We start from the raw sequence: 26,382 nt of genomic DNA, 5'->3' as shown, positions 1-26,382 counted from the left end.
GCGGATTTTGTCATTAGATGGTATTGACCAACCCAATAGCTACATGTTAAGCGTATACGAAAGTAACAGCCGTTAGCTTTAAGTCGGTAGCAACAAAAAACATGGTCATTACTTTTGTATACACCTAATATATTCAAAGGCTCTTATTAAATAAAAAGCCACACAAAAAAGGAAGAAATTTCATTATACCCAGAGAGAGAAAATTGTTCATAGTTTCATATTCTCACTCTGGAGAGCGTGAATTCGTTAGAATCTGGCCAGTGAAAGAGGAATCCTTAATTAAGAAAAGGCGAAATTACGCACGATGGATTCGCAGACTCTGAACATTCACCGAACAGAGAAAGTTTCTGTTTCGTCGTTCACTGGAAGTGACCGCAAACTTCATAACGCGACGTTTCGCCGCAACTAGCGCCTGTAAAGTCCAACTTTAGCGAGTCTTACACGCTTTTGTTTCAGCGAGACATTAAACGGTGAATCGTTTGTAATTCTATGACAAGGGAGATTTCTTCATTTCTTTCTTTTCTTTTTTTTTTTTTTTTTTCTAAACAGAAAGAAACGTTTTCGATAATCTTTTTCATAGTGACAAACATTTTTCGAACACGTTACGATAAATAATGGCACTTGTGATGTCTGTTTGGCTCGATGGACGTGTTACTTAGACTTGTCTAATGATGTATGGACTCGTACTACTTGCGCGTGAAGGTGTGCAATTTATTCGGTTTGCAAATTAATTGTTTCATTAAATGTACGTTTGTAATTAAAGGATGCAGAGTATATTTTTAACAATTAGACAATATGAATTTATTATCTTGTAGATTATTTTTTTTAAGTAAACTTCTAACGATTAAGCCGTATGAATTTATTGATTCGTTGTATTGCTATTTTTGTAAAGTATATTTTTAGCCACTAGACATTTAATATCTTCATTTTAAATGCTGCAAATATTAGAGTTTTTGTTTGCTAATATTCGTTTTAAATATATGTTAGAAAAGGTTTGGGATTAAATTAAAAATCAAAGAATTGCAAGTAATTATATTTGTTAATGAGAATAATTTACAGATTCATTAATGGGATACAACGAACCGTCCTTTTCTCTCAGAGTTAATTCATCTTTTTCTTTTAATTATTTGGGGAATTCTTAGAATTTTGGGAATTTGTACGTATTTTACAAAATAACGACGATAATTCCGAACTTGATGGTATTTTATAATTAAAATGTAGTTTTTAAGAATCTATATATCGCAGATAAGTTGTCGCTCTTAACAAACCAATCAGGTTGTTATCGATGAGTTTTACGATAGAGTGGTACAAAAATTTAGATTAAGAAGAAGTTCCCAATACGTTAAGAAGAAAGTTATTCCTCAATGGGGAAAGGAGAATAGGGGCACTTTTCTTGAAAAGTTTACTCCGGTCAAAAGTTCTGATCGAATAAAGCTCTTGTTTGGACGTTTTCGCAAAGAATTGATCTCCGAAATGCAAACTTCGAAACTTAAGTTTTCAACGTGATCGTTCATAAAAATAAATTATTTATCGTTCTTCATCTTTTTCATAAATCATAAAGGAACAAAATATATAAAAATTCAGGAACAGGAATATATAAAAATTCAGGCTCAGTTAGGATATAATGTATTATTACAAAAGATAATAATGTAAATGATGAAACATAGAATATAAAAAATCTTATGACTAAAATGACAGATTTTTATGCAAATTCATATTTTCGAAAATATAATAGAAAAAATAGAACCTCGATAGAAAATGGTTCTACCTGCCATACATTATACAAAACACTATAATATTTTGAATATCTTATATATTCTCATAGAACGTGAAAATTGTTTCATCTATCACATATTATCTTTATGATATGTATATTTATATTACATAAAATGTATATTTTTTCATATAACGAGTATTCTACATAATTTTCCACTTCTCAATTTCCCATAAATGCATGAAAGCCCTCAGTCTAATTATAATGAATCTTTACAGTACTAATTATCATAATAACATTATTATAAAGAATACTAATGTAAACTATAAAAAACAAAAAATATAAAAATTCTAATCTCAAAAATCTACGAAAAACCAAATTTCAATGTAATAATATAAACAATGAAAAATAAAATTATAAACAGTCTTACGACGAACCTTTCATGAATATTAATATATCAATATTAAAATAAAAATATCTGAATAATAGTGGAAAGATCCTAAGAATTTGATAAGACCTGATACATATTTATCCGTCCACGAACGAACTTATTCTACTTGCTCGTCGAAATACGCGAATATTCTGTTTATTATTATAAATGATACTAATGTAAACTATAAAAAACAAAAAATATAAAAATTCTAATCTCAAAAATCTACGAAAAACCAAATTTCAATGTAATAATATAAACAATGAAAAATAAAATTATAAACAGTCTTACGACGAATCTTTCATGGATATTAATATATCAATATTAAAATAAAAATATCTGAATAATAGTGGAAAGATCCTAAGAATTTGATAAGACCTGATACATATTTATCCGTCCACGAACGAACTTATTCTACTTGCTCGTCGAAATGCGCGAATATTCTGTTTATTATTATAAATGATACTAATGTAAACTATAAAAAACAAAAAATATAAAAATTCTAATCTCAAAAATCTACGAAAAACCAAATTTCAATGTAATAATATAAACAATGAAAAATAAAATTATAAACAGTCTTACGACGAACCTTTCATGAATATTAATATATCAATATTAAAATAAAAATATCTGAATAATAGTGGAAAGATCCTAAGAATTTGATAAGACCTGATACATATTTATCCGTCCACGAACGAACTTATTCTACTTGCTCGTCGAAATGCGCGAATATTCTGTTTATTATTATAAATGATACTAATGTAAACTATAAAAAACAAAAAATATAAAAATTCTAATCTCAAAAATCTACGAAAAACCAAATTTCAATGTAATAATATAAACAATGAAAAATAAAATTATAAACAGTCTTACGACGAACCTTTCATGAATATTAATATATCAATATTAAAATAAAAATATCTGAATAATAGTGGAAAGATCCTAAGAATTTGATAAGACCTGATACATATTTATCCGTCCACGAACGAACTTATTCTACTTGCTCGTTGAAATACGCGAATATTCTGTTTACAAAGTCTAGAACGTCGTTTGAATACGTACATATGTACATATGTACAATCTACAAGCGTCATAGAACCCCATGCGAGGCTATATCCTGCTAGGTCAGGTGCATGTAGATCGTGTTTGACTCGATATGGGATTATTCTCTTCGCCTGTCGGTACATTACCGCTTTACTTGCACAGATGTTGACCTCTTCTACTTGTCTGTATACAGGTATACCTGTACTACTTATCCGGTATACTTATCCGTACTAGATACGGCAGGGAAAACGCGCTGTTGAATTTTAAATGAAACTGCTTATTGGCGCATGTCTTCGTTTCGCTTAATTACTCAGACGTTCTGTAATTGCACATCCTTTCTACTTTATTGGATAAATAAGAGCAGATTTACGATGTTGTACCAGTTTCTTTTCCAGTTAGTGTAATGTAATTTTGATTATGTAGCGATAAAAGAATTCACATTTGGATTTAGAACGTCGAAAGAGTTATTTAACAATTTCACTTGAACAATTTTACGAAACTCACGCGAACACGTACAATTCCAAAGCAATCAATTAAAACGAAATTTCGAAACACGTACGTAAGTTTGTAGTATCACAATTTCCACTCAAACGATGAATAAGATGTATTTGTAGATACAAAGATATGCTTTTGAAACAGTTCCCTTGAGCGATTCTTCGAGAGATACATATAGATGAATTCGTAATATCGGAAATATCAATTTAAACAACTGAAAGATTCGTATTTTAAAATTCACAAGTTTAAACAGATTCACGAGTGAAATATCAAAACTCACAGGAGAATTTAAAACGCCAAAGGGATTATTTCACGTAGCCTTCTCGGCGAAACATCCGAATTTACATTAAAATTCATATCTCTGAAATCAAATCGATAATAAAATAAATTAATACGAAATGATAAAATGTTATTTATTTACCTGCAATTGCAATAAGCAAATTTTCCAACGTCCACATAACATCGCGCACAAATAAAAACCTCTTTGAGAATAAAATCCTCGTGCATGACGGAGGAACGTTTTAAAGGAACGCGATGTTCACTGTCGTTCCTTCGACGCGTTCTTGCATGTCAGCCACGAACAATAACCATCTTTATTCGTCGCTTATTGCCGAGTGAAAGTCGCAGGTCAGCCGTCAGCCGACGTTTACGACGTTCCTACACGTTTCGTCGAGTACGAACCCCTTTATTCTCTCTCTGGCACGCGTATTTCCTCATACGAAGAGAACGTATCGCCTTACTGCTTTGTTACAGGCACAATAAATAACAGGTGACGAGGTATTACGATCGCCTGGCAAACACGGCTGACTGTACTCCGTACGCGTAACACGTGTCGCGTTAATACCGTGCTTATACCACTGGCTGACGATGCAGCCTGGTCTCAAGCACGTGTACATGCTCGCCTGTTTAATGGTTTCATCATCTCGGTTACACGGAACGCAATTAAACTCTCCCCTTGTTTCTCCTTTTTTATACTTGCTAACGAATCATGTCACTAAATCCTGCTTTAATGTCTGTTCTTGGAAATGTTTCAGTGAAGGTGGCTACTGCGGTTAAGGGAGGTTTTTGTTGAGGTAGATTGTAGTCCTTTTGATTTGGTTATTTGAGTATTTGAGGGTGGAAAGTCGGAATGCTGCATAGTGGAAATACACGGAAATGGGATTATTTGGTACTTTGGAATATTTGTTTCATTCTGATTAATATTCTGTTACAATGACTGGTAATTAATTCTGTAGCTGTTTCATTTGCTTCACGAGTTTCTTTCAAACTATTTTTATTGTACATTCTGTTTTACTATCAACATACTAAAATGTTGTTTTGATAATAATTTCCTAAGTTATAACTAGGATGTACATGTTTAACTATCTGTGACATTTAAGACGAAATAGTTCAATAATTAAGTTTGAAAAGCAACCTAGAACAAGAATAATAATCTTAAAAAGGATAAAATAAAATACTTTTCGCAGAAAGGAAACCAGGTTACTTTTGTTTACTACCCAAATTACTAACAAGAAGGAACCAAGTAAGAATTACGAAGTCGAAAGAGTAAAACGCTTCTTCTGTTCATCTTGCAAACTTCTAACAAAGAATAACACTTTATATTCATAATCATCAACCTAATTCGCACTTACAAAATTCCAAAGCAACCGTTTCTCGACACAATGAAATAGTTTTCGCAAAATAGGAACAAAGCTTCTTCTAAACAACCAACAAATAATGCGCTTTCCCAATAGAAAAATTCTTTCAAAGAATTCCACCGCGCGAGTCAACGTTACAATAAAACGTTACGTCTGTAAGAGTTACGCAGATGTTACCATGGAACGAGCGTGAACTTCGACGCCCACGCACTTCAATGTAACCAAGGGCAACACGCCCACGCGATTTTTCGCGCGATAGTCCCACGCATCCGATAAATCTAACTTTCTGGCTTATAACTCCGCTGGCTACTATTCAACGTGTTACTGTACCAAGAAAAAAAAGAAGAAAAAAGGAACATTAATCGATGTATTTCGCGTTTGAAACTACGCACAAGTTACCAAACGTCCAAATGATACAGAGACTCTAGCGAAACGCCAACCGCCATCAATCAATCGCCATTCGACGGTCCATCAATCAATGATCGAACCAATCACGGTGTTAGCCGATCGATGAAATGTCGTTCAAGGCAGCTCACGGCTGGATATCGCGAGAATGGCTCATGGAAAAAATGATCTTTTTCCGGAGAAAATTGGTTCGGGTTTGTCTCATAGGAATGTAATTTGTCCCCTATAAATGGAATTTTGTGTTTTTAGGACGAAGGGAAACATAAGCGATAAAAAGCTTTTACTTTGATTCGGAGATTTGAAAATGGTAATTTTTATAAATTGTTTTCCGGCTACTGAGTATGGATATTTTATATTGATCTTTTGTAATCGAAATTTTATTTCTGAAGGAAAGTGTAAGGAGTAGAAGATTTTCAATTGAATTCGAAAATTGGAGATTAGTAATTTTTATTTCTTATTTCATTTTCTTTGTTGATTACTGAGCACGAATATTTGACAATAATTATTACAAATAAATGATTTTACGCTAGTGTAATAAATTTTACAAATGTAATGTAACATTTAATGAATGTTAATTTATGTGCCATAGAAATTTAGTAAAATAATTCAAAATATCCACCTCATTTGTTTTATGCTTTTTTTCTTATTCGGAAGAGAAATCAGTTGTTGAATTGCCGTAATAAAGAACATAAAAAAATTATGTGGAAAACTAATTATTGCGACGATAAAACAAGAAGATAACTCTAAACATAAAAGAAGTCAATAATTATGAATAATATCGAGCCATTCGAACTGACCACAGAGATAATAATAAAACAGAAAGATAATTTATTTCTGAATAAAACACGTTATACTAATAAATATAGGTTACATTGTTTTCCAACTTAAAAGTTAATAAATACTATTATAATTTAATATCATGACCGTTATGAATACCATTATATTAATTTAATTAACAACTTGATAATAAAATTAATTACATTATCTACATTCAACCGTATAAAAGTTTTAGAAAAAAACTTGCAAATGAAAAATGAAAACGAATGATGAACGAGTTATGGGTATTAATTATTGCAGTGGTATGTTCACCAGGCTTTTTAATATTCGAACAAGCTTCGCGAAATAAAATTCACTGGTAACCGTGCAATCTCGCGTAGGTTACACGGTTCCCTAAATATTCTGACAACGAGGCGAATGCGAATTCGTTCAATTAGCGGCAAGCAGAGCGTACAGGCTACGAACGATACAATTTCATTTCCTACAATTTCCTAAACAGAACGAACGTTTGGTCTGCTTCGTTCGTGCTACGCGAGCTAATAACAATCGAATTTCGTCTCTAATTTCGTAATTTCGAGTTCGTTCGATACTCTGTTATCATTTATTTAATGATCGTACAAGTGTGCCCGCTCTATGGAAAAATTTCTAGTAAACTTCTGAAATTTCTACAGACGAAGCGCTGGCTAAATTTATAGTTCGTAAAGTGGCATAATAGACTCACTATGAATAAACTGATCAGGCGATTTCACGTTTCTATACATCGTTGTATAAAATTATTTACGTTTTCTGTTTAATTATGCATTTTTATATCAATGATATGTTTCCTTTTATTATTTTATATGGACTATAGGTTTTGGTAAATTATTATATCAAATTACCTATAAATTACTTTTACATCAATTATATATTTTTTCAATTATTCCATATCAGTCGTACACTTTTAATTCGTTTTTCCAATTACTTTCAAAATTTTCGAATTTTTCTTAAGTTTTTTAACAAAGATTAATGTACGTGCACTATGTACAATATAGTTAATACAATTCACTTGATTGCCAACTTTCTATTTAAATATCATGTTACGTTATATTAATATATAAATAAATAATGTCAAGGTTTGCAACGTGACCTATATTTTTTAAATGCTACATGCTAGCTTCTAAAACTGATCTTATCATTATCATGCATTGCATCATTGTTGCATCTACATAACGAATATAATTTCATTCGTAATTTTGTGATTAAATTACGTGCTGTTAGAAGTAAGGTAGTTTCAAAATATTTAGAACAATATTTTGATACAAATATTATTAACATAATTAATTTCCATCAGTACATAAACGTAGTTTCTGTCTCCTTTAACAAGATTAGTATTATTTGCTTGCAAAAAGGTTATTAATAAATAATTGAAAAAATAGTTGTAGTAAACATATAAGAGAGAAATATCACATGTTATCTAATTGTTACTGTTGCGTGTTAGTTTCGAAATCGAGTTTGTATCTGGATTATTTTCGCATGAAGATACTCGGTACCACGCACCTGCAATGCAGTGGATTCGCCTGTGACTCATGGATCACTTGTCTGGGTCCGGGAAAAGCATTAGTCCGCTGGCAAATGGCGAGGAGTCGTGTCTCATCTCTGACGATTAGGCTATCTTAACGATGCAACAAGTCATTTGCTGATTCCAGGATTTCCGTAAGCTGTTCACTTATTTTCCTTTCTCTTGATAAAATTCTCATTGCCTTTGAATTCTCAGTGAGAACATTTTTACGGATGAAAGAACTTCTGCACTGAAAATTTGTCGAGAATTTTATTTCTCGAAAATTATCACGTGCAGTTATTACGACTAATAAAAATTCTATTGAGTTTTTGATACTTGAGTGAAAATTTTACTGCATCGAAACCATGTGCACACTCTGTTTTATCAAAATTTCAACTCGACGAGAGGATTCAATTTTCTCGATTGAAAAATATTTTTCGTATCACCGTGAATGAAGAATTTTCGTTTATGTTTTTTCGGCAAATATTTTTTTCATACCACCACAAAGTAATATAGCGCGTAATATATGAGTTCGCTTATCTCGACCTCTTTCAACCGCTGGCGAATGTCATTTATAAAACACTTGAATACCCATAAAACGAAAATCATCAAACTATTTATATTTTGGGAATTAAAAACTGGAAACGAAGATTAATGAAAATCGATCTTGCCAAATTGTTTCTGTGAAAAAAATTCTCTTCCAATTTCAACTCCTAGAACATTATTTATAAAATGAACAATTATGAACCTACATGGATGTAGATTTTTTTTTAAAAGTAGCTTAAAACAAAAAATTAAATTAATAACAAATTATTCCAAATTTCACTCACAATTATAATATCGTTTATGAAACTTATGTATTGTAAACTTATATGTGTTAGGTTGTCCGAAAAGTTTCTTTCGTTTCATAAGTTGATAACAGATGAACAACAATTTCTGTTTTATATTATTCTATTGAATTATGTGTAATCCATGTCGTTCTATTTCTATTATTATATTCGTGAATAATTCAATAAACTAGTATAAAGCAAAAAACATTGTCGTCTATTATTTCCTTACAAAACGAAAGAAACATTTCGAACAACCTAACATATAAATTGATTTCTTCTTAGAAGATATCTCATAAAGCACACGAAAACCTGTGCGCAAGTGTTTGTATTTGAGGAATGAAGAATGAAAAGACAGAGGCGAAGTTAAGAGCGTTTGAACGTCAAAGCAAATCCTTCAAAATGAATTTATCTGCCAAACTAGATTCTGGCGTTCCCAACTTCGACTTTTACCCTCGAATTACTCCGCTTGAGATTTAATTATGAGCACTGTCCCACGCTGAATTTACGATCTTCTCCTTCGTTCGTTTAATTAAAAGCATTCCAAACGGGCCATTTCTTCTTTCGTCATCGCCGCTTAATATTCGGCCGGAAAGTGTGATCGATCCATTAACACAATTAAGAACAGTGGGAAAAGTAATTCGCGTCCCGACCAACTTTCCCTCTTGGATTTTCGAGATTAAGCACATTCTATGCTTGCGGTTCAGTCGAATCAGAATATATCATCTTAACTGCGCGTTCTCTGAATTCTGATTATTTAGAAAACTGTTCAGAAAATCCTGTGACTTATTCAATTCGGAACTTGTTCAATTCGAAATTTTCGGAACTCGAGTAATTTCAGTGAAATTAAAATTTTGAGGACGATTGTGAGAATATTATTCAAGGTAATTAATTTTAGTTTATTTAAGATATTGAATATTATCGAGAGTAATTAATTTGATTTAATTAAAGATAGAATAACTGTATTAGGAAAATAGAAGTGGAAAAGAAAAAAATGTGGAACTCTTAAGAATCCTAATAAAAATAACATTTTAGCGACAACTGTGGCAATATTATCCAAAACAATTAAGAAAAGAATAAATAAAGAATAAGAAAGAAAGAAATAAGAAAGGAGTTCAGAATTTGAATAAAATTGGAATGTTTTCAATGAAAAATTATATTAGCATTTTACAAAAATCTAATTTTAAAGTTGAATTATTATAATGTTACGAAGAAAGCTCAATTTTGATAAAAACCTGAAAATGTAATACACGGTAATGCTGGGGAAAACATTACCCGCTATTTTGTTTACAAAATATTACGAAGAGAAAATTTTTTATATTTGAAAACGAGAAAATATGCATGTGCACGTATACATGATTAGGGTATTCGAGGAAGTGAAAAAAGTTCGTGTCTAGCCAGGTTAGCGAAATTCTTGATATAACGAGAAAATTACACGGTTATAAAAGTAGAACACGATCATATTTGATTCAGAGAGCAGTATTGCTTTAACTATGGCGAATGAACATGGTCTTCGAGCATAGTAAGACCACTTCAAGCTTAGACACTCGGTATTCCCTTCTATTCACCAGCATTTACAAACAGGATATGTACAAATGTTTGATTTATTCTACAACGATGAATTATAATAAATATTCCTGAATTTTTTAACAATTTTTAAACAACTACGAGTAATATTATAATATAAACTATGCATGACACCTTTCATATACTTTCATAAAGTATTTTTTAATCGTTTTGGAAATATATAATACATTGTTACGAAAAAGTTAAACATTGGAAGATTCGATCGAATGAACCAATAATCGAAATTTTCGCAAAGTTTGTGAATACCGAATTTTATTAAAATATAGAATAAATAATTCTATAGCCTTGTATTTCATGGATTTCGATAAATACCTTTCGATTAAGATAAATGTAACTAAATAAAAAATAATTTCAAAATGTTCGAACGTATAGAGACAAAAGTATATATCAATTATAACACAATTCGAAATCAATCCATTCGTCTATCGTGAAATATCTAAACAGATTGAAAAGATTAGAGGATATGTTATACAGTTGTGATCGACGATCGAACGAACGAACTATTCCATCTGTTCGAGACGATACCAGCATCGAGAAAATTGGACGTGCAATTATCTCTACGTCCACCTAGATTCCAATCTGTCTGGCATTTTCAACAGATGGACATCGTAAAAAAACCTTTATACGATCTTCAGAGGATTTTTATTGGCCGCAATTTACGTTGCTCGTCGTTGCGTGTCGATACTTAATAGACACCTCTGTACGATTTTCGTTTTTCCTTTGTTTCAATAGCGTGCAGCAGAGAATCGTTTGAATAATAATCGGTTATAGTCGATGGAAAAATTATTCGTTGCCGATAAAATGCTCAAACTGTTCGCGTAATGGAAATGTGATATCATGCAATAAGATTGGTAGTCTCGTTCTAAATCGATTGATTTGTCTGGTTCGATTGTGCGCGGGCTATTGGAGCAAGGTGATCGGTATTGAAATACTTGATGGAATGATAATTGCGTTCCTATTATAATTTTCTTGTGTTCCTTTACGCTTTACTGCATGTGAATTTTGTTATTTCATTATTCATTATTTTTATTATTAATAATCTAAAGGCGGACAAGTACGCAGAACGCACATAATAAGCAAAAATATATAAAATATTCAGCGTAGATAATTCGTCATAATACATTTAATGGGTAAAAGAAATCTTTGCTGAGGTTTCAGTCAGATTGTCACTTATGATCGCAAAAAATTTGAATCTGCATAGCTACCTACAGTCTAGATATTATCTCTATTATTTCGAGTTAAATTAAATCAATAAAAATTATTGATTTAACGAATGAATGTGAAATTATTCCGACAATCTTTATATGTGTGTCTTTATGGCTAATTAAACATACATTATATATTTGTTCCTCATTTGTTTAATTAAACAGAGACTTAATGCTTAATTACACAGAAAATTGTTCATTGATGAATAAATGCGTATTTGTTACACTGGTTAGTTTATTTCTCATTTAATCAAGTGGAATTAATTTTAATTTAATTTTACGCTTTCCATTTTTTAAATTATATGAAGTTAATGTTTAATTAAATAAAGAGAATTGTTAATTCCTTGATCAAATATGAAATTGTTTGATGTCAGTTTATTTTTCTGGATATATTGTATATTTGTTTGATTAGATATGAATATTGTCACACGTGTTATAGCGAACTGCTCTACTTGTCTGATTACATCCAATCCCATTCTACTTGGACGACCAGACACGGAGGTGTTCTATTTGCCCGTCCAGATATGTATCTATCCTACTTATTGGGCTAACGTAGTTATTCAGTTGGCCCTGTCAGATCTGATACGCGACTGTTCTACTTGTCTGATCATACGCGTCCAAATTCCATTTTCCTGTTTCAACAATGATGTATTCTACCTGCGTGTCTATAAGCGTAATTACCATGTTTCAGAATTGATTATTATTCCATATACTACTTTGTATCTTGTGTCAGTTATTCTGTCAGCTTATAACATTATTTCAACGTCTTTTCTTCGTTTACACAGTAGATATAGAAACAGGACAAATTTATGATACAATCCAATACTTACTTTTTTAATATTTTGATTTTAATGAAATCAAAATTAGTTACATTGTAAATATCGTAAATATTCAATTTTTACTTAAACGATCTGTCTGTCTTCAACGAGATTCCAAACATATTGCTAGCAATAAAATATCAACTTATAGATACAATATTATAAAATTTATAATTCTAAATTTTCCCTCGTAATCAAAGATACAATTAAATCTCGCGCGCCAATTAAATTTCTACCGAGTTCAAATTATACCAATATTCTACTTGCATCACTTTCAAAGTAGACGATGAGTATCACAAGATATTTATAATTTCAAGCTTCCTCTTATAATCAACGATACGAAAAACAAATACATATAATAATTCCAAATTTTCTTTCCAAATTAAAAATGCTGAAAAGCATCTTCCAAAGTATCCACCGCGTGTCGATTAAATCTTCATCAAATTTGAAAATTAAAACTGTGCCAATATTCTGTTTGTCTCGTGTTCGAGGTAGACGACGCTATTCTTATCTGCTAGCGGAAATAACTTACCCGACAGCTTCCCTGTAGAAGACGCTGAAGAGCACTATTCCCACCCCCGTGCCGGCTTGCACGACCATCTCGACGAACTCCCGCCGTTTTCTGAAGTAATGGCCCAGCACCAGGCCGGCAGTTTCTCTCACGAGGCCAGCACCGGTGCCCAGTACCACGCCGTAGCTGTTACATTTTGCAAACGGTGAATCGTTTCACTTCGCAGTAGCGAGCACTGGGAATAGCTTAACGATTTGTTAGAAGAGCGAGAGTGGGCAGGATGAAAGAGGCAAAGCGTTAGATACGTTTTCGAGGGCGTACGCGCAATACGCGAATCAGAGCCAAGTTTCGAGCCAATTGAGATTTACAAGTGCTGGCGAGTTTCCTTGAGATATTGGCAAATTTGAAGCTGCTGATTGATCGTAAAAGATTGAAAGATGTTATCATAGTTTAGGGGGAAATAAACTAGAGATTTCGAGATTTTCCAGCTGCAGTGGATAGGATTACGAAAAGGCAGAGTCAGATCCTTTTGCAACTTGTAGGATTTTGCAAGATTCTATTAAAATTTTTTTTATATTTTGAGGATTTTTTGAGATTTCTCAGGACTTTTGTTAAGATTGTCTTCAATTTTGTTTGTAGTGTTAGTAATTTGGTAACGCTGTTTGTCCGACTTCTTCCAAGGGTTGAAGGAATTTTAAATTCAACTAGATTAATTAAAATTTGTATACAATTAATAAAAATAAAGGAATTTTTTAATACGATTTAAATTCGTATTAGAGCGAATACCACTGTTTCTTTATGCTATTTTCAAGGCAAATTAATACTACTGAAGAAAAACAAGATAAAAAATGGAAACTAAATCTCAAGAAATATTTTCCTTGTTCCAATAACCATTCCGATAACAATAAAAAATAAATTAGTTTCTAATACGACACAAAATGCTAGATCATACAAACGACACAAAGTCGATTCTTGATATTTTTGAAAAAAACTGATATTTCATTGAATAAAAATTTTATACGATCAAAGGGAATCATCTATCAAAACTTTCATATTTCCGCTTTCTGCTTTAATCACGTTGAATCATTTGTTAACGCTATATGTCCCATATATTTCTTCGAACAAATCCTGTTAATTTTTTCTTTTCCTGTGGAGTTCAGGATCTAAGCTTTCAACGAAGACTGATCGTCTTCGATTCGGACATCGAAGGGTCGTATCTCAAGGGAGCCACAGGTCCAGCCTTGCTAGTTTCCGCCTATCCCCTATCATTTTTCACTTCCTGGAAAAGCTCAGTTTTGCGTTTCGTATAAGGAAAAAAATGTCACAATTTTAATGTTTTACTTTCGCTTTAAACATTAAACAAAATGTTTTCATCGCTCTTCAAAGGAAAATCGCACAACGTTTCAGCAAAGTACAAATTTGTTAAAATTGGACAAAATGTATGTTAATTTTTCGTTAAGTTACTGATTTATTAGAACTGGAAAGAAATGTAAATCAATTGTTTGTTATGTCACACTACGTAATTCGCAAAGAATCGTGGAAAACGCGAATTTCATAATTAGCGAATATTCCAGGATGTATGAATTAACTCGGAAGGAATTACTAAGAAAATTGGAACAAATTTGCCAGAATTCGAGGAAACGTGAATTAATTCGTCAGAATACGAGAAAACGCGAATGTTTTAAGGATTCGAGGATATGTTGTATAAAATTGAAATCACTTGAATTAATCTTTAGAAGGAATCATGAGTTTCTTATGGATTTCGGCTTCATGTAATCATCCTGTGATGACACTATCGCGACGTTGTACGTTATCACTAAAAATAGTAGCTTTTCTACCTTTCACCTAATACTGAATAATAATCGAAATAAAAATAAAAAATTACATTTACTTGATTTTATTAATCTGTAGGACAAATAAAAAATATGTACTGGCAAGAAATTTCACTAACAACATTATAAAGAAAATAAATAATATTAACGATACAAACATGATTTTGTTCGATGATAGCCAGACTGCGAATATTTATACAAATTTATATCTTTATGAACATAATTTTAAATAAAAGATTGTTTTACGTATCGAATTTTATAAAAAGCACTATACTTTGACGTGTTTTATATACTGTGTGACTTAGACGATGTGTCATGAGCTTTCTATGCAGGTTTACATTTTTAAGTTTCCTACAAATGCATAAAAGTCGCCGATCTAATGATAGCTTTTAAGCTTAATATAAAAAGATTAAATAAAACATGAGTAAATTCGTGATATGCATTTCAGAGTTTCTGATTATTTGAAAGAGAGTTCGTGAGAGTTAGTATGAGAACGTGGTTGTGTTTTCCAGCGACTTAAAGCGAGATATCGCGAGCGTTTGTTGCGTTTCCACTGAATTATTAATTCTTTACAAGAGTGTGTAGTAACTCTTGGATGGTTCTCAGTGGAAGTTCAAGTAGCTGGAATCGCACGAACTTTAAAAGTTAAAACGGAATACAGAGAAAAAAGAAAATAAAAACCGGAGATCCGCGAATTAATTATCTTTGAGACTCGAAACTGGCAAAAAGTTTTTAATTAAATGTACGTTTCTAAAAATTCTTTGAAGTAAAAGGAGGACATAAAATAATCGTCATTTTTCATGATTATCTCCTGTTTACTTAAGAAAGTCGTTTCAAATGCTATTCGAATTAATCAGTAATATAGTTTGAATTAATTCAATCGTTTCCAAAGTCTAAAGATCGTCTGAATTTTTGTTTCAAGAAAGCATTGTTGTTTTCACCAACACAGTAATATAAAAATAATTCACATATACATACTCTATGTAAATTTAATATGAAGACAAACGACAGATGTATAAATAATTCAACCAGCAGTGAATGTATTTGATCATTTTCAAATTTTATATTCTGCTTCTTAATTCTTTAACAACATTCCATAAATATCTTTTTATCACTATCGTTTTCATTTTATTCTAATGTTACGTTTCTTGTTATGTATTTTATAGTAAAGCGTCACTTTTCAACGTCAAATTTTGAAAATTCAAAAACAACAAGGAAATTCCCAATTTTGATTTCCAATTGTGACTTATTGATTTCGAAAATCTACTTTAAGCAAGCTGAACAGTTGAAAGAAATCGTTAGAAAATTGCAGAAAATTATAAAGCCTAAAAATCAATTTCAGAATTTTTTCAAAGTATCGTTTATTCCTCTCATCCGATTTATTTCTTGGCTCTGAACGTACGCAGCTTATTTACGATATTATGCAATCTATAAATAACGCAAAACATCTGTCCAAGCTTATCTTACTCCGATAGCAACGTGTTCGTTAAGTAGATTGGACGAATACGAACTTTGAATCTTGCATCTTGCATCTTTGAAAAAACGAGGTAGTTTGTTACTCACCTAAGGAGGACCTGGTGCAATTCTGCGGCGAACGAGGTGAAGAGCGAGGCCAATGCCAGCACGAGACCGCCGATCACCGCTGTAAGCCTTGTACTTCCACGGCGACACGCGCCAACGACCAAGGGTGCCGATCCACGGGAGACCGCAGTGCTCAATGCGCCAACCCACGCTGAAACGTTAATTCGATGGTTACTTGGAAAAGGCCAAACACGTGGATTGCTTGCTGGAGTTCTTCTCTCCAGTGTATTTGCCAGGAAGGGCAAACGTTGCTCTTCTATTTCCTGGAAACCATGCTTTTCCATCGACTCGAGTTCTTATTACCGAACAATCCTTTCTTGAGAAATTTTTGATTTTTCCATAAGATAATATAGTAACTGTTGAGAGGTTCTAGTTATGGCAAAGGTTTATTGTATCGTTGAGGTAACGAGATTTTAAGATGACGAGGAGAACTCTTTTCACTGGACAAATATTTGGTTTTAGAAGGATTAACGACATGTTACTTGGAGCTTTGTTAGCTCAATATGTTGCCTGCTATTCGCGATTAAGCGAAAGAAAAGTGCAACAGTTATCGATCGACATAGTATTATAAAATTAAATAATCTGAACAGGCACGTGTGTTTTAAAATAAATCGTAGGACAAAGAATCGACTAACAATTAATACCATTCCGATGGTTATTAATCGTAAGAATGGAAATCATTAATAAAAATTCAAAAAGCAATGAACATTCGTCAAGTGTTATTTGTTATTTGTTATTGTTAATTGCTAGCTCATTGTAAAATTAAATAATCCAAACAGCCACGTTTGCTTCGAAATAAATCGTAAGGCGATTATATTAATATATAATAACCAGACTACGGACTTTTATGCGAATTCATATTTTTCCGAATGTAATTAAAAAGATAGGAGCTGGGTACAAAATTGTTCCACTTACCAGATAGTTTACATATTTTTTCTATATTGTATTATTTACATCCTGTACAATCTTGCACTTTTAAATTTCCTATATAACTGCACAGAATGTATATATATAACATGTAAAAATATATCAAATATCCAAAGCATAGTACTCATTATAATATTTAGCACGCAATATCTACATTCCACTTTTTAATTATCTTCGTAAAAACATGAATTTGCATAAATATCGACAGTCTATTAACCAAAAACTATATCATCCTAGATGATTTAATAATATCGGTTCATCGCTATAATAAAAATGCATGAGTCGTCGATTTCAGCGCTATTAGACACGAAATACCAAGAAATCTCCGAAATAGCAACTCCCATTCTGTCGGGCGAATAGAAGAGGGGGACATCGAACAATAAAATTCCAAATGGTCCCTGTTGTCCTGCCACGATCCTCCTCGACGTTCCAGCACGCTGTTTGCCCACTTGGCGGAACGATCGCCGTGCGAAATAACCGGGAGGAATTGCCACGATGAAGAGATACACCTGCTCGTGAGCCTTTTTAATTAATAAGGAGAGCGTAACGCGAACAAGCTTGGACCGTTCTTAATTACTCGAATTAACCGTCTGGGTCAGGTCGTCGGCTTCTTAATTAACCGTAGTACGGACTTAACGTTTCGACGAAGCTTGCGAATTCTATAGATGCCAGAGAAGTTGAGATAGCGTTAAATTTCACGGTACAGTTAGATGACTTTCGTAGGAGCATGTTAGAAGTTGACTTTTAGCTTGTTTCTAGTATTCGCTGTTGAATCAGAATGTTTTAAGGGAAATAGGGGAACGGAGGAAGTTTGTGATTTCGTTTTGTAGTTAGGTGGTTTTTATTAAAGCCGCAGGTGGATTTTTATTTTGTTTCTCGAAGGAAGATTACATTGGTACATAAATAGAAAGATTCTAGCGGGATTAGTTTGACGAGCTTCGTTATGAGAGTATAAACGCACGTTAAGTATATAGGTTTGAATAGAAAAGTGGCTTTTCATATGTTCGTATCATGCGCATTCTGCTGCGTTCGAGTTGCAAATGCAATTTTGCATTCTTGAAGCTTCTGTAAATACATAAAGCTCTGCAGTCTAGTAATAAGACTCGATTATCACGATTACATTGGCAAAGTTTGGAACTTGTACCTGAAGATATACGCCGATGAAGAAAGCATCATACGTCGCTATGCATATCGACGATAATTTGGATTAAATTATATACAGTTACAATACATATGTGCTAATTAATTAAGTCCAAGTACAAGTATACGAAGTTTCACATCTTTTAACAGTGTTTTCGTATCACTGCAAAAATTCGATACTATTTAAACTGACATATAGAATCTGCTAAAGAAAAGCGCTCCAATGGAAGATAAAGGTATGTGCAAGTGGCATTTTTAGCTGCTATAATTCAAGGCATGCAGCCATGCAACCGTCCAAAATAACTGCTGAACAAAGACGGGGTCGTAGGGATGCTCATTAACTTTCCAACTTCATCGAGGCCACTCGCTTATCACCGTTATCAGGCAAAGTGTCATATCTCACCGTCTAACTAGAAATCGATAGGGACACGTCGTGGAGTCCGCGCCGGTTTAATACCAACGAAAATTATTGTTCAAGTTATGGCCGTTCGGGTTCCACGGTTCGTTGAAAGAAAAATGGCGGGATAGGACTTTAACGGAGGCACGCCGTGAACAAAGGGAGCACGTTCGAGTCCGCTTGATGAATAATGCAAGAAGCCCGGTCCTTCCTTCGCTTCTGTTCTTTGTGCTTGCAACATTGTCGAGCATCTTGGAATTTTTGAATTTTTCTTCTACGATCAAATTGATCGAGGTCGGAGAATCGAATGGCTGCTCGTCTCGAGGGATTTTGAACTAGGATTTGCTTTTGAATTCCTGGTGGAAGCATAGGTTTCATCGAGTTTATTATTAGGTTTACGATTTTTTTATCCTTTTTAAAGATTTTCCTATTTCTCCTCTGTCAGTCACGTATTTGTTGCGTGGTGGGCTTCTCATAGTATACGAATATTTTACAACGATTTTTTTTATACAATACATTTAGTTTATTGTTAGATTTAGAAATTTTTACTTTTCTTCAAGTTTGCTCTATTTCTTGTTTGATCCTTCGCTACTTAATTCCATTCGTATAAATTTCATATTTTAATTGCTGATAGTTCTGGTATTTATTTAGTTAATAGAAGTTACATGTACAGCTCAGGAGCTTTTTACAATGTTACACTTCTTCTGTACTTTGCGTTATCTACCGTACACCATAATACATTGTTTGCTCTTATTCCCTGGCCACCTAACTATTTTCATCGCTTTCGCTATCGTCTCGCGCAGTCCTACTTATTCGTATAGTTCATTAGTTCTAGTATTAATAAGGAGAAAGATTACAATTAATATTTAATTTTTATTTTATATTTCTTCTTTTTTATCAGAACATTTAGAATTATTAATTCTTTTGTATACGTAAGAAGGTGTACAACAAATGTGCAATAGTTGGTATTGCATGTCATTTTGACAAATCCAACTACATTGAGAGACTAATATTTAAACATAAAATTATACGATTTAACATCTAAATAATTCAATTAAACACCTTCCTACTTTTAACAATCAATCGAATAATTTTTATGTTGTTCTATTCATTGTTTCAAGTCATCTTTTTCTCTTTTTATCTTTTGGCCTTTGCCTTATATACTATACGTATGGATATATGTATAATCGTGTATACATAGGGTGCCCCAATTTAAACGTCAAAATTTCGGGAACACATAGGGGACTGATAAACTAAAAAAAAAAAATAGTCTTCGTTTTTACGCTTATTTATTTACACTTATTTAACGAGGGTGACACTGGATCGTAGCTGCAGTGCATCACATATCACCGGAGCGATGTCTAACTGCAATTAAAGTGGTCACTGTTTCAACAGCCTTTCTAACAGTATTTTCATTAAATACATGACAACATAAGTAATTAAGCATAAATATAAATAACAAATAAGCGTAAGAACAAGAACTCCGTTGTTTCTTCCTCTGCGATTTTCTCCAAAATTCAGCAAAATCGAACAAACTTTTAAAAATCCTCTTTTTATTATTGTTAAGTTTAAGAACGTCAAGAACTTTTGAAATTTATACTGGGCATACCCCGTAAATCGGGTTTGTACACGTCCTATTAACAAATAAATAAACGAATAGCTAAATAAATACTGTTAATTGCATTTCAAGTAAAACATTCCTCAAACACCCTCCACAATTTCACTTAGTAAAATTCTTTCCGCAGTAACACACATTGTTTGCCGTATGAACAGCACGTTTGCACCAATGACGCACGATTCGCATTCTGTTTGAAAGTTTGCCAGCCAACAAAGTTAAGAAACGTCGTCTTCAGTCGTGCAAAGGTGAGGTTGGAGAAGGGACCGGAAGAGGGGCCGAGCCATCCTGAGTCATCAGCTAACAGACGTATTTCGCGGTGCAAACCTGCTAAATCGACGTAACAGGTGCACAGGCCTTCCAATAATTTTCCATTCGCGCACTTTACGTTCGAATGGTCGCGTAAATCGAAGATTTCATTAACAGGAATCCACCGGTCTCTGATAAAACTTCCACTTAGCGTCCAACGAATAACAACACGCAGATTCGCTCGCAATTATTCGATTTCGATGAACCTCGACGAAAGCGCGGCCACCACATTGTGGAATCCGGAACACGCAACTGTTCGTTTGCGTGTAATTAATGACTCGTTGTAATTAATAATGAGTAGATTAAAAGAGGAACTAGAGGCACTTTGGAGCGTTTGAAGCGCATGTAAAATGGAATTTCAAGTGTTTGTTTTCGTCTGTGAGAATTTCACGAGTAAAATTACTGCCTCGAATGGAATAATTCTACGAACATCTTTTGGATAATACAAGTGAGAATAACGTTCTTAAAAATGAAAATATTCCCGGGAAATGCTTGAGATTTAGAGCATTCTCGAATATTCCAGTACTCTTCATAATTACTATACTCTGCAAAATTGTAATATTCTCGAACATATTGGTACGTAAACGACAGTCAAATGTTGCGTGAAATTTGAAAGCCTTTTGATGTATTTTCCTCATTAAAAGATATTTTTAAGATATTTTCTAGCAAACCTTTATGCTGCTAAGTAAGGAAAAAGCCCATGAAAATTTCAGTATATACTTAAGTAACAATTAAAGATTGCGTGAAAGTTTGAAAACTGGAATTTAAAACAGAAATTTTTCATGTTATGTTCGTTCGAAGCACAACGTTTTTTTAAATATTCCCTTGCAATCTTTATGCTATAAAATGAGAATAACATTTTTAGAAATGATAATATATATTATATTCTCCAGAATTTTAACGCGTAAATATTTATCAATTAAAAGTTGCGTAAAAGTTTGAAACCAGCCAAGGTATTTTCAAAAGGAATATTTTGATGTGTATCGATCTTGAACCCTTTACATCGGCAAGTGTCTAATCTCGAGATTTTAATCAACCAGCCAAGGAAAGGTGGATCGGTCACGTACACTGAGTTTCCCTTCGTTTAATCCCATGAATAGGGTTGTCGAATCTGTTACAAGATTTTTCAGAAACGATCGGTTAATAGAGCGGAAAACACGAGAGCGTGCTTATCGAACTCAAACACATCATCAGTGAAGTACTTTAAGTGATAAAACGTTGGATGTAACGCCTATACGCAAACGAATTTCAATCAAAATAATATGGAGTATCGTAGAAAGTATGAACGACACCTTTACAAGCCTTAAAAGCGACTTTATAAATTTTATTATCTTTAGAAATTTAAGTTGGACTCTTAAATTTTGTACGTTAAAGCTTGTACTTTGAACTAAAATTTTGAGATTAGAACGAACGTAGTAAAGTGGAAGTTTGATTAAATCCAGCGATCTTCTTAATTTTTAGAAATTTCATGGAAATTTCGATCCTTAAATTTCTTATATTTAAATCCTTTAAGTTAAACCTTTAAAATTGAAATCGGCGGAATAAAAATCAAATTTGACTAAATCTGTTAGCTCGTCCAGTGTTTAGAAATTCTGGAATTAATTAGATTTAGATTTTTTTTATCGAAATTAACGTAAAACTAGTAAATCTGGTTAAAGTCGATATTTCACTGAAATTAATTCGAAATTAGATCCGAACTGAAAACAGACATTTTTTATCGAAATGTACAGGCAGGTGCAAATCCGAGAACGCATCTGGTGCCAGTTACGGTGCTTATAGTTGGATTACTGAATTTCAGCCCGCTTCCCCTGAAATTAAGGACACGTAATAGCATTATGTCCCTACATATATCACCTAAAAATATAGAATTCAGGAAGTTATTCGAGAATCTGTTTTCTACCTGTGTTCGCAATCTTCTAAGAAGCTTCCTCTGGAACAGATTTATCGCTCTGTGCTAGTTTATGACCCCTTCGAATTTGGATAATGTTACGAATTGTATAAATGACAATTGCAAGTTAAAAATCATCGAAACAAAATCATGTGGAAGACTGAATAGAAGAATAAAAAAATATTGATACAATTTGAATTGAAGCTTCTTAAAATTTCAGCGGAGGTCAATAAAAGCAGTATAAAAAATTATTCTAAATACAAATAACAAAATAATAAAAATACAAAATCTAATAATTTAACAAGCAATTAAAGCAACAACAATTCACTTACACTTTGCCACACGCTTCGTCTAGGATGAAAATTTCAAATAAATTTGAAATTAAAAATTCTACGCTTTCTCGATAAAATAACATTTTTATATTCCTTTATTCGATAGATATAAAATCTGGAGCACTTTCCAACAGTACAGCAGCAGCATTTAATAAGATTACAGAGAGGAGCGTTTGAGAGGTAAGTACACAAAATGTTGAATCCGATCATCGAAGCGGATCGTCTGTCTTCGTGAATTTCTAAACGAAAGCTCGCAGGCCATTAAATCGACCAACGAACAAGAAAGTTTCGTCAACGAACGGCCATAGTCGCTTGGAACGTGAAATATCACGGCGATAATTCCGATAAGATTACTCCTTCGACTCTTCCTCCAAGTTTTCTATTAAAAGTCGCCGTCCTCGTAACTTTTCTACCTGCTGATTTCTTCGCGGCCTCCAGTTGGAATGGAAAAGTAAAAGGGAAAACGATCGAAACCGCGATTGGAGAAAGAATTCTGATAGTGATACGACTTTGTGTCATAAAACGAGTAAAAACAATCCGGCAAAATGATCTATGGTGTTATAACGTGTTTGGAATAATCGGTTTAAATAAAGTAGAATTGTTAGTGGAATTTGTACGTTGTTTCGAAACTTATTCGAAACGTATCGTTTTCGTATGTTAAAAGATGCGAAAATTGTAGACGATGAAAGAAATATATAATTACTATTTATTTAATTAATTATTCATTGTAAATATAAAAATGTACAAAATCTAATGGAATTCATGACGAATGGTCTTGTAAATTTCTCTAGACATTTGTTATAGTCAGACAAGTTTCCTCGTACTTTTTTACAGTGACGGACGAGTATACATTCGTTTGGAATAATATTTATTCCAAAATAAATTACAACGTAGAATATACTAAATGTATACCATCAATTCATGAATATAATTTTCCATGGAAAGAATAAGAAGCTAGAAAATTTACAAGCTAGAAAAAGTACAAATTAAATAATAAAAAAAAAGGATAAGAAATAAATACAACTACACCGAAGGAATAAATTTGGAAGAAAATAGAAATTCCAGCGACAATTGTATTGGGATTTTGTCATTAGGCGGTATTGACAAAATCCGCAATCACTTAGTTGCCAACCCAATATATCGTCGAGTGTAACGAGACTTTGTAATCAAATTCCAAGAACCTCAGGATCTTGGCGATTCAGTACTATCGACCTGCATATCGAGGACGAAGGACAGAAATGTGACGAGAGGCGTAATAGCGCTGCAACGGAGGATTACAGATGATTTACGAGTGGAGAATCTCTCGTCGGTGCTTTGTTATCTCGAACGACAGTTCTGGAAACTCGTGTAGGCTGTATCGTATTAAGTAAACGGGGATAAGGGTAGAAGCAGAGAAACGAGTATTCTGAATGCACTCATTAAACTCTTTCGCAGGTCCATGACAGGCGAGTCTGTCTCCCATCGGACTCTTTTTCCGCAACTTTCTTTCCTCTACTCTCAACTTTTCTCGCTGCGCGCTTAAGAGGATTCACTCGTCTGTAGATACATGCAGACACTTCGCTCGGACTAGTTACTTGTCCTTATTTCCCACCTTCGAATTCTTATTCTTCAAACATCTCATTCGCACTCTGCTCTGCAATCCTGATTAGTAGAATTTTTATGCAAATTCGTATTTGTTGCGAATTCTCAACTAAATGACGATCGGTCAGATTCAACCGATCGGTTGATATAGCGAACCTTGAATGAGATTAACACTCAAAGTGGAGGTAAATTAAATATATCGAGTATCAGTATAGTTTGATCATTTAATGTGCATTCAAAGTGCAAATTTTTTATTTGCGCTTTTTAGTATACACGTAGAGTTTGACGTTCTGATGCAGATGATTGTACGATCTGGTTGAGTTTGAATACGAACAGTACGACGCTTTGATGAAGACTGTGGTGGGATGTTGTTGCTATTCTCATCAAAAGCTTCGTCTCGTTCTCACATCCTGACTTTCCGTCTCTGGGTTTTTTCTGGTTTAATTTTACTCTCATGGGTGCATATCCTTTCGTATTGCCACCTGTTTACCTTGACTTATCGGCATTTAGGGTGTTTTTTAACATCTTAATGATGTCAGCATCGTAAGGTTTACAGCTTGGAGAGGTAGGCAATTCGGACTTCCCAAAAAGGGGAGATGTGTTGTCCGAGTCATAAACTGACGGCCACTCCAAATCTGGAACAGTATCTTCAGGAATACGACCGCAGGAGCAGCATTTTGATGGAAATTTGTTTTATCTATTGAGTATCGTGAAAAGTAACACGCGCTGAATATTTTATATATTTTCTCATATCATGTGCATTTTACGCGTTTTCGTACCTTGAAATTTCTCGGAAATGCGAGATTGCAGCATATGAAATTTCGTTCGTGTAACGTTTGAATCCCATTTTTAACACATCTGACTGTCACTTGACTTTTCAGAAGCCAAACCGATCAACTCCATTTCTCGGAAATTTGTCGATCTTTTTACTTGTATACGCGATTAGAATAGAATTTCTAAAATAAAAATTTAAGCAACGATAACTGATTATATATAACTTCCACGAATTTATTTATTATTGAAACAGATAACAACAATATCACATTTTTCCACTTTTCAATTTATCCAGTTGCTCGATATGAGCGACTCATTTGATGATTAAAGTGCACGGCCGCGTCTGTCTCCGATGAATCATCGACTTGCATGCGAATGTTACGTGCTGACATAACTATGGTTATCAAGCCACGGGAGAAATTGGCTAAGAGAAACTGAAGTTTACGCTCTTTTAAAAGCGGTAGTTTTAAACGCACGAAAAAAATGTATTAAAATGTAACACTAAATAAAGAGTATACTATGACGTCTGTATTGATCGACTGTTAGAATATCTCTACTAATTGAATGTCAGAATATGTCTAAACTGATTGAAGGTTCAAAGATGTGCTCTGGTGGAAAGCTATATCTGATAAAAATATGTATACTGATAGAAAGCTAGAATATGTATTGTAGTATTGTATATAATTATAATTAGTTCATTAATAATAAATGGATTAAACAGATGTTAATTAAACAGAAAACAATGGTTATTTAACATGAACTAATCGTAACAATGTATTATAAATAAGACAACTAGATAATTAATTAACAACTCTCGTCAACACAGATTCAACTGTCTCTCAACAACGCTAATAACACTATCTCGACAACGCAATCCGCACTTTCTGGCTTCTCAACTCATACTGCTGTTAATTTGTTTATTGTCCCCTAGCAACCCTTGCCTTTCGTCTTAGCCTCATATCTCTTGTCTTAGCCCTACTACGCATATGCTCAGCAACCGCTTGTTTACAATCCGTACG

General features: G+C 33.2%; 1 protein-coding gene across 5 annotated transcripts in view; it reads right to left on the bottom strand.

The window, feature by feature from the left end:
• The window catches only part of LOC139985554 (monocarboxylate transporter 10), a 299,453-nt gene that overhangs the window by 13,500 nt on the left and 259,571 nt on the right, over nt 1-26,382 (bottom strand). For all 5 annotated transcript variants that reach the window (XM_072000072.1, XM_072000073.1, XM_072000071.1 and 2 more), the window contains 2 exons: nt 16,383-16,551; nt 13,009-13,173 (listed from right to left, as the gene is read on the bottom strand). In XM_072000072.1, coding sequence (XP_071856173.1) covers nt 13,009-13,173; nt 16,383-16,551 — 334 coding nt within the window. The remainder of the gene's footprint in view (nt 1-13,008; nt 13,174-16,382; nt 16,552-26,382) is intronic.

This window comes from Bombus fervidus, chromosome 3 (assembly GCF_041682495.2).
Source record: "Bombus fervidus isolate BK054 chromosome 3, iyBomFerv1, whole genome shotgun sequence".
In the NCBI taxonomy this organism is placed as follows: Eukaryota; Metazoa; Arthropoda; class Insecta; order Hymenoptera; family Apidae; genus Bombus; species Bombus fervidus.
The sequence above is the reverse complement of the archived record's forward strand: the minus strand, read 5'-3'. Positions and strand labels throughout refer to the sequence as shown.